Source organism: Urocampus carinirostris, chromosome 18 (genome assembly GCF_059441175.1).
Source record: "Urocampus carinirostris isolate Australia breed hairy pipefish chromosome 18, RoL_Ucar_1.0, whole genome shotgun sequence".
Taxonomy (NCBI): domain Eukaryota; kingdom Metazoa; phylum Chordata; class Actinopteri; order Syngnathiformes; family Syngnathidae; genus Urocampus; species Urocampus carinirostris.
This window is the reverse complement of record NC_142366.1, coordinates 8,982,582-9,003,186: the sequence shown is the minus strand read 5'-3', so window position 1 is coordinate 9,003,186 and position 20,605 is coordinate 8,982,582. Positions and strand designations below refer to the sequence as shown.

At 42.7% G+C, this 20,605-nt stretch overlaps 1 protein-coding gene across 1 annotated transcript in view; it reads left to right on the top strand.

Moving 5' to 3' along the window:
• Positions 1–20,605, top strand: part of LOC148348287 (uncharacterized) — a 40,197-nt gene that overhangs the window by 4,860 nt on the left and 14,732 nt on the right. Inside the window, exons 2-10 of the mRNA XM_088322859.1 lie at positions 245–565; positions 627–905; positions 1,121–1,411; positions 12,839–13,150; positions 13,212–13,490; positions 13,706–13,996; positions 14,215–14,298; positions 14,430–14,510; positions 16,802–17,089. Of these exons, the coding sequence (XP_088178985.1) occupies positions 245–565; positions 627–905; positions 1,121–1,411; positions 12,839–13,150; positions 13,212–13,490; positions 13,706–13,996; positions 14,215–14,298; positions 14,430–14,510; positions 16,802–17,089 (2,226 nt within the window). The remainder of the gene's footprint in view (positions 1–244; positions 566–626; positions 906–1,120; positions 1,412–12,838; positions 13,151–13,211; positions 13,491–13,705; positions 13,997–14,214; positions 14,299–14,429; positions 14,511–16,801; positions 17,090–20,605) is intronic.

Sequence of the window (20,605 nt, the reverse complement as noted above, 5' to 3'; positions counted from 1 at the left end):
ACCTCCTGGTCACATGTTAGAAGCCAAAACCAAACCCCACCCCATACCAGCAGATGGCACTGTTGGACTCAGCATTGCAGGACATTTACCAAAAACTATACACATATTTTAGCAGGAATTTCAATAAAATAAAAGTTATTATCACACCCGTTACATGAATATGGATTAGATAAGATTTTGCTGTGTGGTCCGTCAAAGTTTGATTCTGATTGGATTGGGCCCTATTGGTGGCGCTCTTATGCAGGCCGGAGAGAGGTTATTTGTCGCTGGAACGCCAGCTGCCTTTTAGAAGCAGTCTTCCCGGTGGGCGACGACGTGGTCATCCACTGGATCAGACAGCCGGGGGACAACTTAAAAGTCCACTCTTTCTATCACGGCGCCGACCAGACGGCCTATCAAGACCAACGATACAAGGGACGGACGTCGCTGTTCAAGGACAAAATCGGCGAAGGGAACGCGTCTCTTCTGCTTGCGTCAGTTGCAGTGGCTGATGAAGGTGACTACAAGTGCTATGTGGGGACCCTCACAGACAAGAATGAAACCTTTATCCAGCTACGCGTAGAAGGTGAGTCTTCTGAGGTTTTGTTGTTTTTGGTGGCTTGACGTGGTTTTGGGTCCGTACGCAGCTCCGATCACAACCATCCAGATCCGTCGAGAGGCCATGCTTGGGCTGGTCTGCAGCTCGGACAGGATTTACCCTCGGCCCCGCCTGAACTGGTCCACGGATTCGGCGCTGCCTCTCGGCCAGGCCAACAGCAGCGAGGTCAAGATTAACTCGAAGACGCAGCTTTACAACATCACCGGTTGGCTGAATCTGACTGAGAACGCCACGCTGAAACATTTGGAATACATCTGCCACGTGCAAGCCGGCTACAACAGCAGCGATGCCACATGGAGGGAAACACGTGAGCCTGCCAAGTTTGATTTTAGCAATGTTGAGTTATTCAAATGATTTTGGGGGCTTCACACCATGTGACTCGATTCCACACAAAAGATGGACACTTGACCCAAAATAGTTTTTTTTTGTTTTTGTTTTTTTTAAACATAGTTTTTTTTCACTCTACAAGTCTGCTTGTTCCATCCTTGACAGGGAAAATTAAAAATTTCAAATGTCCTGCAGTGTTAAATATCTCCGTGGCCGAAACCAGCTTGGAGTGCGTTCCCGTGATGGGCCAGCACCGCCTGTTGTGGACCTTCAACCACAGCGAGGTTATCGCCAGCAGACGTGCAGGCCACGCCCTCTTTGTGGCTGACCAGTGGCAGAACTACGTAAAGGACGTGTCCCAAACAGGCTCCCTCCACTTGCACGAGCTCAACAGGAACATGAGCGGCACGTACACATGCATGCTAAGCAACGCCACCAACTCGCGTTTCCTAGATGTGATTCTGAGAGTGGCCGGGACTGAAGACGGTGAGCTCAAAGTGATGAACAATGAAAACTCAGATCTTGTCCTGATTTATCAGCAGTGACCTTTGATTAATCACTAAAGCCAAAAATCCATCTCCGCATCAGACTAAAAATACAGAAAACCATATGGGTCAAGACTTGCAAATTCGTATCTAGGCTTGGTCATCACAGGCTTCGCTTTGGTTGTTTTCTAACTGAATGTATGGTATCCTTGCTTTCAGTACCTCCCTGGGAGGTGGACATTGTGGCAGGTGTTTTGGGGACGCTCGGATCTGGGGTGGCAGTGGGACTCGTCTACTGGATCGGCAAGTACACATGTAGAAACTGTTGCTGCACCTGCAAATGTTTTTCTGATCCATCAGAACAAGATGGAGTCTGGTGACACCTCCACAAGTGATCATGAAAAAAACTGTAAAACTGTCTGTGTCATTGTCAGGTAAAAGAAAATGCGGAAAAACTCAGGATAAGGAGCCAAAGAATGAAGAAAGGGAACTGGGAATTCCTCTGAATGAAGGATGACAAACAAGAAAAACCAGGACCATCCCGACTTTGAAACACAATACAGTGGGACCTCGCTACTTCGCGGTTCGACGTTCACGGCTTCAGAGCTTCGCGGTCTGTAATGGTTAAAAAAAAAAAAAACTTTTTTTTTGGAAGGGGCGTCGCTACTTCGCAGATTTTAACTTTTTGCGGGGTTTCTCGGCAGAACGTCAGCGGACGCGGGATAAGGCGGCCTGTGTTGTGCCCAAATCCGACTCCTATGCAAACTCCTCCCCCCCTCGCGTGAACGCGCATTCTGCTGCGCTTCCAACAAAAGCGATCGTATTCTATATAAAACGCATATTGAAACAATAATGCTTGCTAATTAAAACGATTAAGCGATCGTAGTCGATATAACGCGCTTATTTAAACAATAAAGCGCTGTCCCTGAGCGACCGAACGGCACCCACGGTGCGGCGCAAATAAAAACCCTGTCGTGAAGCGGTGCAGATAATGAGATGAGATTTTTTTCTTTTTGAAGGGTCGTCGCTACTTTGCAGATTTTCACTTTTTGCGGGTTGTTTTGTTCCCCATTAACCGGGGCTAAAAAATAATAATAAAAAAAAAAATAAAAAATAAAAATTTGAAGGTGCACCGCTACTTCGCGGATTTTCACTTATCGCGGGTGGTTTTGGTCCCCATTAACCGCGATAACCGAGGTCTTACTGTAGTCGCTTCCTGATCCATAACTGGTCAAAAATAGGTCTGGCTGAGTCCCATTCTTCGCACTTTCACTCGCTATGTGCCCTAGTCACTCGGTTTGCGCGTTCACGTGAAAATGGGGTGTGTCCCGATACTCTCAAGACCGAGGCAGAAGTGCCCTCAAACCATGTCGTAACCACTTCAAGACCGAGGGGGCTCTCGACCTCACTTGGCAGCGAAGTGACTACCCAGAAGGCTTTGCGAATTCTCAATATCAACAAACATGCCCGGAAAGGAACCGCACAAATGTAAGTAGTTTTCCACAACCGCGCATCTATTTGCAACATGTATTGAGATATCTTAGTTAGACATAAATGCAATAGAAAATCGTATTTTCGCGTTAAAACATGAACATTGCAAAATCGCTACTTTACGAAGTGCACAAGTCTACCGAGGGAGCTGCCCAAAAAAAATCTTCACGCTACAAACTGTAAAGTAGGATAACTGTGCAGAAAACCACGGTTCAGCCCATCCCTGTTTGTATCTTAAACGAGTCGTGCTTTTTACATCTACATGCCCAGTCGCTAAAGGAGCATAGTCACAATTTCGGCTGTCGTGTTTTATTTACAATATGATTATTTCATGTGAGATCAGAATGCATTTGTTTTCATTATGCATTATGAGTAATGTCTCCGAATTTCACGTGGAAATACAGTTGAAACAAATTACTATCACACAGTCCACTGCCACTGCCTCAGTTCTAAATATTATAAATACATCACTCTCCTCAGGTGTAGTTCCAGCAGCTTTTAAGTCCGCCGTTATTAAACCCACACTGAAACGACCCAACCTTGATCCAGAAATATTAAGTAATTACAGACCTGTGTCAAACCTACCTTTCCTCTCTAAAGTACTCGAAAGAGTAGTGGCACAGCAGCTGAATGCTTTCATATCGGAGAATAACCTTTTTGAATCCATGCAATCTGGATTCAGGGCTAACCACTCTACTGAGACAGCTCTGATCAAGGTAACAAATGATCTCCTAATGTCAATGGATTCTGGCGCTTCATCACTTTTGCTGCTACTGGATCTTAGTGCTGCTTTTGACACAGTGCGCCACAATATCCTACTAGAACGGTTGGAAAAATGGATTGGTCTCTCAGGAGCCGTCCTCTCGTGGTTCAAATCTTACCTCTCAGATAGGACGCACTGTGTTAAATATGGTGAAACGACATCTGAGCCCTTTAATGTTACCTGCGGTGTTCCGCAGGGTTCAGTGCTCGGCCCCCTACTTTTCAACATTTACATGCTTCCATTAGGTGATATTATTCGCAAGTACAATATCAGCTTCCACTGCTACGCAGACGACACTCAACTATATCTTCCGTTGGAGGAATCTTCCACACTAAACTGTGGAAATTTGGAGGCCTGTCTCACTGAGATAAAAGAGTGGATGTCACTCAATTTCTTGCGTCTTAACTCTGAAAAGACCGAAATGTTAGTCATTGGTCCTTCTAAATGCCGGGACTTATTCGCAAAAACTGCTGTGAACATTGACAAATGTCACATCACACAGAGTGACTCAGTTAAAAATTTAGGTGTCATATTTGACCCTGATCTATCCTTTGAGATGCATGTAAAGCAAATTACTAGAACTGCCTTCTTCCATCTTCGCAACATTGCTAAAATCCGTTCAATACTGTCTCAGTCTGATGCGGAAACAATAATTCATGCATTTGTTACCTCCCGTCTCGATTACTGCAATGCACTACTCTCCGGTCTCCCGAAGTCCAGAATCAAGTCTCTTCAGCTAGTACAAAATGCCGCAGCGAGACTTTTAACTAGGACAAAAAAGTACGATCACATAACACCGATTTTGGCTAACCTGCATTGGCTCCCAGTTAGCCAAAGATGTGACTTCAAAGTTCTCTTAGTATTGTACAAAATCATACATGGACTTGCTCCCTCTTATCTTTCAGATCTGATTTGCCCCTATGTCCCGGTCCGAAGCCTACGATCTGAGAGTGCTGGTCTTCTGGTGATCCCGAGAGCAAAGAAGTCTTCTGCTGGTTCGAGAGCGTTCTCCATCCGGGCACCGGTGCTGTGGAATGCTCTTCCCCCTGAGATTCGATCTGCAACCTCAGTGGAAATGTTTAAATCTAAACTTAAAACTCACTTCTACTCCATTGCATACGAATAACCTACTCCTCTTGTCGGTTGAAAATAGTTTGTGTAATATAGTGTAACAATCTGTGAAGCCCTTTGAGACTCTTCGTGATTTAGGGCTATACAAATAAAAATGACTTGACTTGACTTGACTTGCCTTCTCTGTAAACACATATTAAGTAAACTAATTACCTTCTCAAAATGTTGTCCAAATGTGGAGACAATTCTAAAGCATATGTGATGCTGGCCAATAGAAGGCTCTTACAGCCATAAGAATAACATGTCAATTTTGTGTATCTATTCACTATCAAATAATTATCCAGAACACATCCTATAATTTCTCACATCAACTTGTTGAGCATCCTATACACAGTTGTTTTTGTGCAATACACAAGCATTAAGTAATTCTTGTTTTTTCCACCCAACCTAAAGGCCAATGTAGAACGTCCCGTGGAAGAGCTGGCCACCATCACAGCTACCACGCCATCCACACCAACGGGCACGTCGTTGGCATCTTCTAATCCGGCGCCAAACCCCAAATCACCCAGAAAAAAAAGGAAGCACGATACACTCCTTGACTTTTTGAAAGCGGAGTCTGCCGGAGTGAGGAAAAGGCTCGAGGAAACTGTGGCCAAAACTGAGCGGTTCCCGTCCTTTTTGGGAAGCTCGTGGACAAATTTCCAGAACAGTGACATCCCTGCAATGTTTCCCTTTGTTTTATAAAAGGAAAATATTTTATTTTATTAAGAACTCAATGAACTTCCAGTTTGTGTTTTCCAGCTTTATGGAAGTATTGGTATATTTTTGTTACAATTTGTGACATATTATTTATTTACTATTATGTATTTCGGCCCAATGTGATTTTGTTTTTCTGAAAGTAAACTATTATTTCAACTGGAGTGATTTGTAGTTGTTTTCTGTCCAACAGTCACATAGTTCACACACAGTATCTCACATCATTATGAAATAAACCACCAAGGTGTTACTCAAAATAAAGATGTTTATTGAATAGTAATGCAGAAAAGCACGGAATGCAAATGTGGGTCTGACTTCCAAAGCCTAAAACATGGCTTTTGGGCAATTTATTCCATATTAACTGTGGACAATTCTGTGTATGGTGGACCTGGGAACCCTGAAGACCCGTGACACCACACGGTGGGACAGACCGTGGGCCAGCCAGTACACGTAGATCAGGACCTCCAGCCATGGCCCTGTTCCCTCTTTAGCAGCTCCTGCAGGGCCCACATGACCTTTTTGCTCAACCTTAAGTCCTGAATGAGTTTTGACTTCACATCGAACCATAAGCACAGGATGGGAACATTCCTGTCCAACCTGTCCACGCTTATGGGACAGCCACTCTGGAACACAATAGATAACAAACAATTTAGACATAAATGTGGGCATATGTAACCGCGTTGTACGTGTCCCACCAAAGATCCACATTCACGCTGGACTGGATGATGAGGTTTTTATTATTACAGTTCTGCAAATGGATGAGTCACAACATTAGCTTTTTCTGCTGGGTTTGATCTCTTTGATCTCTTTGTAGTACTCTGGTTAAACTGACAACAAAGCATATCAAAGAGCTGTCTTTTCACTTTACAGAAAATACATTTTAGAATATCACAATACATTTATAATTCTTTGCATTTTAACAAGATACTTTTAACAAGAGATCGTATAGTGGATTTTTAACGTTTACAATGAATTCAACATGTTTTTCTTTACTCTGAATTTTAACCAACATCATCCTTTTTTAATGTATATGAAAAAATAGGAATAAAAACAATAATGAGTATAAAAATGGGTACAATTTACCTGCAAATGGATGAGTCACAACATTAGCTTTTTCTGCTGGGTTTGATCTCTTTGATCTCTACAAGGGGAATTAATATTTAGTAAAACAGAAACAAAACGAAAATAAATCAAAACAGCTTGACAATATCAATCACATTACTATGCATGGTGAGAGATTTGTCAGCTGGGGTTATAATGTTTAAAATTAACTTATTTTGTGGAGCACCAAAAGATATGTCTTACCTTTGTAGTACTCTGGTTAAACTGACAAAACCCCGCCTCCTGGTCACATGTTAGAAGCCAAAACCAAACCCCACCCCATACCAGCAGATGGCACTGTTGGACTCAGCATTGCAGGACATTTACCAAAAACTATACACATATTTTAGCAGGAATTTCAATAAAATAAAAGTTATTATTACACCCGTTACACATAGATGATGTAAGCATCATGAAAAAATGTTGAAATTACCTTTTTTATATCCAATGACAACTCTTTTGAATTAAATTCCTTATGAACTAAGGTTTTTGGGTCGTACAGGGAAGTTTGGTGACGATATTATGTCAGCTTAAGGGTCAGGTGGACTGTTCTTGTGTGTGTTTACTTTTCATCATGTCACACACTAAAGACCCCTACTATATGTCATAAAATGGCATTAAGATACTAATAAGTAGATTGCCATTTATGTCTACACAAACATAAGGTATTATGTGAACGTGCATTGTATGTTAACTTTTTACTGTATTTGACCGAACGGGTCATTTTTTTTAATGAGTGTACGTACCTTGTAAAGATGAATCAGCACTACATAGCGCCGAAGCTGTCTTCAGTATAGCACATTTCTCCCCCGTTGATTGGAGACACGGAAAAGATGATGAGCTTTCAGGCAATCGGTAATAACACAGCTGTAGCGGGCATTTTTAACGTTGCACGAACTCTCCAACTGACACACCACAGGTTGAGACTCAAGTTGTTTACATGTGACGTAGACCAATACGTCACTGAGGTCTACAGCCAATTAATATTACCGCCATCTCCTGGACAGGGGTGGAACCTTGCAAGTCTTGTCCAAACCGTCTCCACTTTGCGCTCAACTCGCGGAGGGCACTCCTCTATCGAGTGACCTCACTGGAGGGTTCTCAGGGCCGAGTGAGAGAAATGGGATTGGGAGCTTTTCGCCCAACACCCTCAGTCAAGAGCATGGAATGTTGCTGGAGCAGTTGGTGGAGTCCAATTGAGAGCTAACAGATGGAATAAAAACGGTAGATGAGAAGATGAAGTGGCTGTTTGCACTTCGCTTGCTCCTTGCTCCATTTCTGTGTACTTTGGTACAAGGAGGTACAACTTTTATTCATTAATATTTTTTGAGGGTGATGTTTCTGAAGAGTTGGTGGGTCAAAATGTCTAACTTTTTTAGTGACTGTTTACTAATCAATTATTAAAATGTCGATTTGGACTTATGGGCTAATAAAAAGATTACAGGACATTAAGACACCAATAAGTTACAGTTTGGGGGATAAAAAAATAAGATGTAATTTATCTCAGTGATGGAACGTTAATCTTAAATTTGGTTTCCATCTGCCAGCACTGATATGTTGATTTATTTGTAAATAGAAGTGCATTACTATTTTTTTTCTTTTCACATTTTTGCTTTTCTGGCATGGACAATTGAGAGCCGTATTTCTTGACTTCCAAATCAGGAGAAGGAAGTTGAGGTCTAATTAACGAGTTAACCAGTAACACGAGGTTTCAGTTTTGAAACTACGTGTTCCTTGTACGTTGCTGGACTGTGATCTGGTTCAAATGTAACACAATAAAAACAGAATTTTATGATCTTACTGGAGATAAATTGCGCTATGCTTGCTGCTCTTTGACCTCGAACTCACCTTCAACTCATTAAGACCGGATTATTTTGACTAAAACCGAAAAAGGAAAAGATTTAACAAATTGTCTGGGATAGTTCTTAATTGTCGGAATCATATTTGAGAGTGTGTCCGAGTGAACAGGGCCTGTGAGAGTGTCCAACTGGGGTTGTGGCTCACAGAATGAATTAGCCAACTTAAAAGTTATTCCCAAATTCCCAAACATGCAAAATGTGAGGAAATAGTACCCTGTTCTTGCATAAAATCTATATACAGTGAAAAAGTAAGTATTTGAACACCCTGCTATTTTGCTATTTCTCCCACTTAGAAATCATGGAGAGGCCTGAAATTTTCATCGTAGGTGGATGCCCACTGTGAGAGAGATCATCTAAAAAGAAAAATCCAGACATCACAATTCGTGATTTTTTAATGATTTATTTGTGTGATATAGCTGCAAATAAGTATTTGAACAGCTCAGAAAAGAAATGTTAACATTTGCCTTTGTTTGCTATTACAGAGGTCAAACGTTTCCTGTAGTTTTTCACCAGGTTTGCACACACTACAGGAGGGATCTAGGACCACTCCTCCACACAGATCTTCTCTAGATCAGTCAGGTTTCTGGGCTGTCACTGAGAAACACAGAGTTTGAGCTCCCTCCAAAAAATTTTGATTGGGTTCAGGTCTTGAGACTGGCTGGGCCATGCTAGAATCTTTATATGCTTCTTACAGAGCCACTCCTTGGTTTTCCTGGCTGTGTGCTTTGGGTGTCGTGTTGGAAGACCCAGCCATGACCCATCTTCAATGCTCTGACTGAGGGGAAGGAGGTTGTTCCCCAAAATCTCACACTACATGGCTCCAGTCTTCCTCTTTTTAATGCACAGCACTCGTCCTGTCCCATGTGCAGAAAAACACCCTGGAAGCATGATGCTACGACCCCCATGCTTCACAGTAGGGATGGTGTTCTTCGGATTGTACTGCTCATTCTTCTTCCTCCAAACACGTTTTGTAGAATTATGACCAAAAAGTTCTATTTTGGTCTCATCTGACCACAAAACGTTCTCCCATCACTCCCGTGGTCTTATGCAAACTTGAGACGGGCCTTGACATGTGCTGGTTTAAGCAGGGGAACCTTTCAGGCCATGCATGATTTCAAACCATGACGTCTTGGTTTTATTACCTACAGTTACCTTGGAAATGGTGGTCCCAGTTCTTTTCAGGTCATTAACCATCTCCTGTCGTGTAGTTCCGTTTCTTAGAATCATTGCGACCCCACGAGGTGATATCTTGCATGGGGCTCCACTTCAATTGAGATTGACGGTCATGTTTAGCTTCTTCCATTTTCTAATAATTGCTCCAACAGTGGACCTTTTTTCACAAAGCTTCTTTGCAATTGCTCCGTAGCCTTTTCCAGCCTTGTGGAGGTTGTAAAATTTTGTCTTTGGACAGTTATTTGGTCTTTGCTATGTTACAAGTTGAAGTCTTACTGATTGTATGGGGTGGACAGGTGACTTTATGCAGCTAACAACCTCAAACAGGTACATCTGATTCAAGATGATACATGGAATGCAGGTGGACTTCTAATAGGCGCACTAACAGGTCTTTTAGGGTCAAAATTCTAGATTATACACAGGTGTTCAAATACTTATTTGCGACTGTATCACACAAATAAATTGTAAAAAAACATGCATTGTGATTTCTGGATTTTCTTTTTAGTTTATCTCTCTCACAGTGAAGATGCACCTATGATGAATATTTCAGACCCCTCCCTGATTTCTAAGCGGGAGAAATATCAAAATAGCAGGGTGTTCAAATACTTATTTTCTTCACTGCAAATATTCCATTGGCATATTCCAATTATTTTTTTTGAGATAATGTATTTTAAAAGTCGGCTTGTCTTGTCTTGATCATCCTGAGCTGTAACGTCATCAGAGGAACACCAGCACCCTTGCAAGCCAGGCACTGTATTGGTTTACGTGTTAATTTGTCAAAGAGGTTAAAAGTGGTTCAGGGATAGTTTTAGTAGTTTTTGTGGAGAATGCTTATGTTGCAGGTGGATGAAGTAACAGTACAAAGGGATAACCGGGACCGATCAATGACAGGCGGCTGCGGCCTTGGCGGAAAAATGTGAGGCTTGCCGACCAAAAAACAGGAAATGTGCAGCCAGATTAACCGCGAACCAACAACGAAAAACTGCTTTGGCAACTAAGATCACCCGTACAGTCTCAAACATCATTAATCTGCCCATCACATACATCTCAAACCTCAACGATAAAGCCATCATACGTATGGCCAGGACTTAGATCATCCAATACACAATTACTTCTGCACTTCTATCGGGCCGCTAGTACAGAACTCTGATGTGGAAGCGGAAACGCTTCAGTAAAAGATATTCTGCTATTGCTGTATTTAACTGTCTCATAATTTTATCCAATCATCTGCATTTGTGATGCCCTGCGTATTGTTCATATTTGTCCTTGTATTATGTGTTTCTGAGGGGTCTATGAAAACAAATCTCACCCTGGGAACAATAAAGGTCTATCTAAGAATACAAAGCTGTCCAGGAGTAAACAAACAAAGAAACACAGCTAAATTGGCACGAATGCCAGGCTAGCCAGACAAAATATACATGGTTGGCAGCCAGTGAGCGCCAACCGGAAGCAAACAAAACAGGGAGCCCTTGGCAGCCCCGATGCTAATATTAAGCTAGCCGGACAAAATGATACCAACCATAACACGCGGCTTAAATTACAAATGAAAACCTAAGTCTTTCAGGGACAGAGTAAGCATAGTTCCAATTTCTCCAAGCAGAAATGGGCAGAGGTAGGTAGAGTAGCGCAAAATGTTACTCAAGTAAAAGTACTGTTACTTCAGAATAATATTACTCAAGTAGAAGTAAAGGTAGTCATCCAAATACATCTAGATATTTAGCTACATACTTGCATAGTTGTGGGTAGGAACACTACACGTTCTCTGCTTAACTGAAAAAAGAAATTGGTGTTTGGGAATACCTTGAAGTCCAACAAAAATGCAATATTCTCAGACATCGGCATTCAAAAAAATCAAGTGGGCGAGTGTTCATATCTTAAAGTCGCAACATTAACTGCAGATGTAAGCATGATGTTTTGTTTTTTTATTGAAGTGTATACGAGCTGGTTCTAGGAAATATTTCGTAGCCTTTACTGGGACGGAAACAGATTTTCTCACAGAGCAGCTGCGTCAAGAATTTGTTAGCGGGTGGATGCAGCCACAGTGGATCTATTCATAGGGCCGAACTTGAAGTGGCGTGGGGGAGGGGGTGGCTGCACGTGGCTGCTTCATGACCTCGGTACATTCTTAACTGTATCTTTGTTAGTCATTGTTAATTCCATTGGCCTTCAATGTAATTTCCACTTTCATTCAAATCATTTCGATTTGATTGGCCATCAAGTCAATCCAAATTCAAATTGTCTTGTTCATGTAAATCAAATTTCGACTTGATCTGATTGCACTTATTTGAATGTAACCGCGGTGTACGTGTCCCACCAAAGATCCACATTCACGCTGGACTGGATGATGAGGTTTTTATTATTACAGTTTCTGCAAATGGATGAGTCACAACATTAGCTTTTTCTGCTGGGTCAGATCTCTTTGATCTCTTTGTAGTACTCTGGTAAAACTGACAACAAAGCATATCAAAGAGCTTTCTTTTCACTTTACAGAAAATACATTTTAGAATATTACAATACATGTATAAATCTTTGCATTTTAACAAGATACTTTTAACAAGAGATCGTATAGTGGATTTTTAACGTTTACAATGAATTCAACATGTTTTTCTTTACTCTGAATTTTAACCAACATCATCCTTTTTTTAATGTATATGAAAAATAGGAATAAAAACAATAATGAGTATAAAAATGGGTACAATTTACCTGCAAATGGATGAGTCACAACATTAGCTTTTTCTGCTGGGTCAGATCTCTTTGATCTCTACAAGGGGAATTAATATTTAGTAAAACAGAAACAAAACGAAAATAAACCTAAACAGCTTGACAATATCAATCACATTACTATGCATGTTGAGAGATTTGTCAGCTGGGGTTATAAAGTTTAAAATTAACTTATTTTGTGGAGCACCAAAAGATATGTCTTACCTTTGTAGTACTCTGGTAAAACTGACAACAAACCCCACCTCCTGGTCACATGTTAGAAGCCAAAACCAAACCCCACCCCATACCAGCAGATGGCACTGTTGGACTCAGCATTGCAGGACATTTACCAAAAACTATACACATATTTTAGCAGGAATTTCAATAAAATAAAAGTTATTATCACACCCGTTACATGAATATGGATTAGATAAGATTTTGCTGTGTGGTCCGTCAAAGTTTGATTCTGATTGGATTGGGCCCTATTGGTGGCGCTCTTATGCAGGCCGGAGAGAGGTTATTTGTCGCTGGAACGCCAGCTGCCTTTTAGAAGCAGTCTTCCCGGTGGGCGACGACGTGGTCATCCACTGGATCAGACAGCCGGGGGACAACTTAAAAGTCCACTCTTTCTATCACGGCGCCGACCAGACGGCCTATCAAGACCAACGATACAAGGGACGGACGTCGCTGTTCAAGGACAAAATCGGCGAAGGGAACGCGTCTCTTCTGCTTGCGTCAGTTGCAGTGGCTGATGAAGGTGACTACAAGTGCTATGTGGGGACCCTCACAGACAAGAATGAAACCTTTATCCAGCTACGCGTAGAAGGTGAGTCTTCTGAGGTTTTGTTGTTTTTGGTGGCTTGACGTGGTTTTGGGTCCGTACGCAGCTCCGATCACAACCATCCAGATCCGTCGAGAGGCCATGCTTGGGCTGGTCTGCAGCTCGGACAGGATTTACCCTCGGCCCCGCCTGAACTGGTCCACGGATTCGGCGCTGCCTCTCGGCCAGGCCAACAGCAGCGAGGTCAAGATTAACTCGAAGACGCAGCTTTACAACATCACCGGTTGGCTGAATCTGACTGAGAACGCCACGCTGAAACATTTGGAATACATCTGCCACGTGCAAGCCGGCTACAACAGCAGCGATGCCACATGGAGGGAAACACGTGAGCCTGCCAAGTTTGATTTTAGCAATGTTGAGTTATTCAAATGATTTTGGGGGCTTCACACCATGTGACTCGATTCCACACAAAAGATGGACACTTGACCCAAAATAGTTTTTTTTTGTTTTTGTTTTTTTTAAACATAGTTTTTTTTCACTCTACAAGTCTGCTTGTTCCATCCTTGACAGGGAAAATTAAAAATTTCAAATGTCCTGCAGTGTTAAATATCTCCGTGGCCGAAACCAGCTTGGAGTGCGTTCCCGTGATGGGCCAGCACCGCCTGTTGTGGACCTTCAACCACAGCGAGGTTATCGCCAGCAGACGTGCAGGCCACGCCCTCTTTGTGGCTGACCAGTGGCAGAACTACGTAAAGGACGTGTCCCAAACAGGCTCCCTCCACTTGCACGAGCTCAACAGGAACATGAGCGGCACGTACACATGCATGCTAAGCAACGCCACCAACTCGCGTTTCCTAGATGTGATTCTGAGAGTGGCCGGGACTGAAGACGGTGAGCTCAAAGTGATGAACAATGAAAACTCAGATCTTGTCCTGATTTATCAGCAGTGACCTTTGATTAATCACTAAAGCCAAAAATCCATCTCCGCATCAGACTAAAAATACAGAAAACCATATGGGTCAAGACTTGCAAATTCGTATCTAGGCTTGGTCATCACAGGCTTCGCTTTGGTTGTTTTCTAACTGAATGTATGGTATCCTTGCTTTCAGTACCTCCCTGGGAGGTGGACATTGTGGCAGGTGTTTTGGGGACGCTCGGATCTGGGGTGGCAGTGGGACTCGTCTACTGGATCGGCAAGTACACATGTAGAAACTGTTGCTGCACCTGCAAATGTTTTTCTGATCCATCAGAACAAGATGGAGTCTGGTGACACCTCCACAAGTGATCATGAAAAAAACTGTAAAACTGTCTGTGTCATTGTCAGGTAAAAGAAAATGCGGAAAAACTCAGGATAAGGAGCCAAAGAATGAAGAAAGGGAACTGGGAATTCCTCTGAATGAAGGATGACAAACAAGAAAAACCAGGACCATCCCGACTTTGAAACACAATACAGTGGGACCTCGCTACTTCGCGGTTCGACATTCACGGCTTCAGAGCTTCGCGGTCTGTAATGGTTAAAAAAAAAAAAAAAACTTTTTTTTTTTTTGAAGGGGCGTCGCCTCTTCGCAGATTTTAACTTTTTGCGGGGTTTTTCGGCAGAACGTCAGCGGACGCGGGATAAGGCGGCCTGTGTTGTGCCCAAATCCGACTCCTATGCAAACTCCTCCCCCCCTCGCGTGAACGCGCATTCTGCTGCGCTTCCAACAAAAGCGATCGTATTCTATATAAAACGCAGATTGAAACAATAATACTTGCTAATTAAAACGATTAAGCGATCGTAGTCGATATAACGCGCTTATTTAAACAATAAAGCGCTGTCCCTGAGTGACCGAACGGCACCCACGGTGCGGCGCAAATAAAAACCCTGTCGTGAAGCGGTGCAGATAATGAGAGATGAGATTTTTTTCTTTTTGAAGGGGTCGTCACTACTTTGCAGATTTTCACTTTTTGCGGGTTGTTTTGTTCCCCAATTACCGGGGCTAAAAAATAATAATTTAAAAAAAAATAAATAAATAAAATTTGAAGGTGCACCGCTACTTGGCGGATTTTCACTTATCGCGGGTGGTTTTGGTCCCCATTAACCGCGATAACCGAGGTCTTACTGTAGTCGCTTCCTGATCCATAACTGGTCAAAAATAGGTCATTAGACAAAGACAAGCTGGGAGAAACCGTTTTGGGAGAGAAGCGGCCTGACCGTGATAGCTCGCGGTCAAAGAACAAGAAGCCAGTTGAGTTCACGAGAGACAAGTGTGCAGCACTGCGTTGCAAAGAATGAAAGAACTTCTGATCAAAATGCAAACTATGAGCTATATGTCCGATTGCTTTCTTTTGTTACTTTGCATTAAAATATTTATTTATTTTTCGTTCTGGCTTTGCTGTGTGCTTGAGATATGTCTCTAATAATGAAAATATACTTGGAATGGTATGCACCAAAGAAATTACTAAGTCATATGAAAAAGTTCTGAAAGTAGTAAAAAGCGCGAAAAAGTACTGATAAGTCGTAAAAAGTACGTAAAACACCCCCAACATTTTAAAAAGTAAAGTATGTCCAGAAAAGTGTGGAAAAAATGAGAAGTATGAAAAAAGTACTAAGTCATGTGAAAAAGTCCTAGAAGTAGTAAAAAGTATGAAAATTTTCCGATAAGTAGTAAAGAGTACTAAAAAAACCCTCAAATAAATAAGGGAAAAAAAGTCTACAAAAGTATGGAAAAATGTTCCGATCTCTGACCACGCTCCGTTTCCCTTCCGGGCTGCCCGACTTGATTCCGATCTCCGACCACGCTTCGTTCGCGAGGGCTTCCTGCCCCTCCTATCCAGCGAGCACCAGATTGCTGTCTTTTCCTCTCACCTTGACTTCCAGATCTCTTAATAAAGCATTGTGTGAAACGTTACGCATTTGGGTCCACTGCTTGTCCCGGGTCGTGACAGATAAGTAGTAAAAAGTACTAAAAAAAAACAATTTAAAGAGTACAAAATGTAAAACAGGGGTCTCCAACTTTTTTCAAACTGAGAGCTACTCAGCCACTTGCTAGTGCACCCAGTTTGCTATGCATTTGTGACATAATAGCTAATCTTACTACTACGTACTATGTTTTTACTAATTATTGGAAGTAAAAAGGAAGAGAAAAAAGAGGATGAGAGAGAGAGAGAGAGAGAGAGAGAGAGAGGAAAATGCGAGAAAGAGAACAAGAGAAAGAAAGAGAAAAAGGAAAAAGACAGAGTGAGAGAGAGGAGGAAAAAGAGAAAAAGAGGGAAACAGAAGGACGGAAAAAGGAAGAGAGAAAGAGAGGGAGAGAGAGAAAACAGGGAGGAAAAAGACAAATTGAGAAAAAAAAAGAAATGGAGAAAGGAGAGAAAGCGAAAGAAATGGAGAGCGAGACACACAGAGAGAGAGAAAGAAGTACGAAGTAGGGTTAAGTTGACTAAGTCAACCACGTAAAAAAAAGCTTTTTACTAGAAAATCACAATGACCGAGCACTGTTGAAGTTTTTCAGAACAGGTCGGCGGGCACCTCAGCTGTGCTCCTGGAGCAACCTGGATGCCTGTGGGCACCAGGTCGGAGACCTCTGTACTAGAACAAGCTGACTTTATCTGTGTGCAAGCACACAATTGTTTCATTTTTGTCGTTTTTTTTCGGCCTGATTCTAAAAGATTATGTAGTTCAAAACTGACCTAAGCGTGTGTCGTCTTTGTCAGACGCGAAAGTGAGGTGCCTGGTGTCGAAGGCCTGCCATCTCCCCTGCATGTTTCCGCCCGGACCCAACGCGAGCGTGCGCTGGTTCCGGCAAGAGGCGCCGTTGCTGAGTTTCGGCAGCCTGGTCCAGCAGAGTCACGGGCGGGCCGCCGTGTCGCCGTCCATGGTCGCCGACGGTAACGCCACCCTGATCCTCAAGGACGTAGGCCCGCAGGACCGCGGCACCTACCGCTGTCACGTGCGCACCACCCTGGGGGAGCACAACGCCAAAGTTGTCTTGAAGGTGGAGGGTACGTCGCACGACAAACTTACAAGTGATTTACGGTCTTTGGTGATTTATGACACCCCCACTGCCAATGAAATATCCTTGAAGGCTTATCTAGTTTAAAACACCCAAATAATTGGATCGTGAGGTTTCATGTTTTCTTACACATTTTTTACAATATGGTCATAAACTATTGAACGGTGTATTGAGCTTTGTATTACCTAGATCTAGATTTGTTTTTCGTGTCAATGGTGTCCCGTATTTCCTAAACATTCTCCTGTTTCATCTTCAAAAGTTTGTTATTATAGCGTCATAAATCTTATAGGGGGGGGCGTTCAAACTGGAGCCAGATATTTTACTGCGTAAAGGTGTGTTGATTTATCGTGTCATAAATCATTATTGAGCTTCTTGTGTGTAAGGTGTCAAAAATAATCCCAGGTCTTTGCTGATGTATGACATACCCGCTGGAAATTAAATATTGAGTCACTCATTTTCCTGAGCCTCACTAAAGTTGGTAACCTGAAAATCACTGGAATGTAAAGTTCAGTTTTATAATGGTCATAAATAATTGAGGGATAAAAACTGTATTTAGCTATGCATTCATTGCTTCTATGTTTTTTCTAATATACTGGTTTGCTTTTTCTTCTCTTAATCATTCCCCTTTTATGTTCGAGGGAATAACTAAAGTTATTGAGGATCTAGGAAATCTATCTGTAGAGGGGCAGCAAGGAGCTAGAAAATCTTATTGTATTTCTTACAGGTGTGTTGATTTCCCGGTTCACAGATCCCTCAACCAAGAAGGACACAACTCTGGACAGCCTTCTTCATTGTTGACGGTCCCTGGCCTGTTCTTGAGTCGAGGCAAAGTTGACACAAGACCATTTCTTAATGTTGTCGGTCCTTTTCGGTCTTCCTCTCCCTCTGCGCTCTTGGACTATACCCTGCAGAATAATCCTGGTCAGTCCTGATGAGGATCAGCACCTCAAGGTCTGAGACCATGGTACTCAGCCAGGAAAGGGTAGCATGCTCCCTCCTGGTTGGGGATGAGATCTTACCCCAAGTGGAGGAGTTCAAGTATCTTGGGGTCTTGTTCATGAGTGAGGGTAGGATGAAACGGGACATCGACAGATGGGTCGGTGCAAAGTCTGCTATCATTCGGACCCTGTACCAGTTCGTCGTGGTGAAGAGGGAGCTGAACCGAAAGGCCAAGCTCTCGATCTACCAGTCGATCTACGTTCCTACCATCACCTATGGTCATGAACTGTGGGTTATGACTAAAAGAGCACAATCCCGGATACAAGTGGCTGAAATGAGTATCCTCTGCAGGGTGTCTGGGCTCTCCCTTAGAGATAAGGTGAGGGACTCTGTGTAGAGCCACTACTCCTCTGCATCAAGAGGAGCCAGTTGAGGTGGCTCAGGCATCTGATAAGGATGCCTTCTGGACGCCTCCCTCGGGAGGTGTTCCAGACATGTCCCACCGGCAGGAGGCCCTGGGGGCGACCCGGGACACGCTGGAGGGACTGCATTTCTAAGCTGGCCTGGGAACGCCTCGGCATCCCGTCCGATGAGCTGGATGAGGTGGCTGAGGATAGGGACATCTGGGCTTCCTTTATAAGGCTGCTGCCCCCGCGAACCGACCCCAGATAAGCGGAAGACGATGGATGGATGGATGGATGGATGGATGGATGGTCCTGATAATCTTGTGACGTGACCATACCACTGAAGTTTCTGTCTGCCACAGTTGACAACAGTTGTAGGTTGGTAGGGTCCGATGTCCTTTCTGATGTTATTTAGTTTGTCACATGGGCTAAGAAGCTGATGCCTAGAAGTTTTCATGGCCTGGATTTTCTTAACCAGTTGTCCTGTGAGAGTCCATGTCTCACAGTCGTAGAGGAAGATGGAAGAAGTCAGCGCTTACATGAGTCTGATCTTTTATTTCACTGCTATGTTCTTGTCCCTCCAGATGGGTGTAAGTCTTGCAAGTGCAGCTGAGGTTTGAGGTAGTCGGCCATGATTTCTGGTCGTGACCCCTCTTTGATATGACCGCTCTAAGATATATAAATTTGGTGACAGGTTCTAGCTCTGATGGAGATGTTTGTGGTGATACCTTGGGGATTGTTGGTTTCTACTTTTGTTTTTTCCGTGCTTATTTCCATCCCATACTGGCTTGATTCTTTGCCCAGGCTATTGACCAGATCTCCAAGTTCCTGTTTGTCTCATGCCAATCTCGCAATATCAACAGCCAAACGGAGTGATGTTGTGTCCCCCAATACTGACTGTACCTTCATGTAGCTCCAGAGCTTCGGACAATCTTTTCGGGGAAGAAGTTGGAGAGAGAATGCAGCCTTGTCTCACACCAACTATGGTGCGAATCTAGGCTCCAATGGTACCATTGATAAGTACCTCACTGTTGGCATTGGGATACAGATGTTCAATGGTTTGAACTAGTTTCTGGCCCATGTTGTACTTCCGCATGGTGGCCCAGAAAGCGGTTTGCCATACTCAGTCAAACAACTTGAAATCAACAAAAATGTGATAGAGGTTTCTGTGGTGTTGTTGAAACTTCTCACATAGGATGCACAGATCAAAAATCTGTTCTGAGGTGCTCCTTCCCTCCCTGAAATCTGCCTGTTCTTTGCCCATGATGTTTTCATCCCGTGTTTTCAATTTGTCCAGTAAGACCTTAGCTTAACTTTACTTGTATGGCAGATGAGACTGATGGTTCTGTAGTTGGAGCATAGTTGAAGGTTTCCTTTCTTTGGTAGCATAATTACTTGCGATTTTGTCCATGCAGATGGCCATAGTCCCTTTTCCAGTTCTGATGTGTTGAGTGTTAATCTAAGAGTTTATTTATTGTGCTATATATCATTGTTGGGCTTTGCGGTTTTCGGGCTTTTAACAAATGATCCCGGGGTCATAAATGTAGCAGTGGTGGGCACAAAACAGATGTAGTTAGCAGTTTGTATAAGGTTCCTTTGACTTGTTTCTTAGATTTACTGTACTTTGCACACAAGAGTCTTAAATCTGATTAAAGGAGCAATGTGGTGCTAGGAGATAATTAACTGCCTAAAGATGTGTTGATCCAATGCTCTATAAATCATTATTGGCCTTTGCTGATTGTGGGATTGTCATGATTTTATTATTGGCATTTTGCACCCAAAAATCATATATGTGATTGGGGGAATTGTGTTAGAACCAGTTTACTTCTTAAATATGTTTTATTCTTACACAATATGTGTTCATAAACTATTCAAAAGGCTATAAATGTGTTTATTTATTTATTTATTGAGATTTAGTGGTGCCGCTTTTTCCCTCAACATTCCCCTTTTTCATGTTTGGCAGTATTTTAAAGAAGAATCATAAATCTTTCTGGAGGAGCAGTTTGGTGTTACAACCTCTTTTAACTGCTTAAAGGTGCGTTTGTTGCGCTATAGATTATTATTGGGCTTTGCTATGTTCGGGCTTGTCATAGATCAGCCCGGAGGCCCACTGAGGACAGCTGATGGGCCCACTGACTTGATCTGAAAATACCTGACCAGTG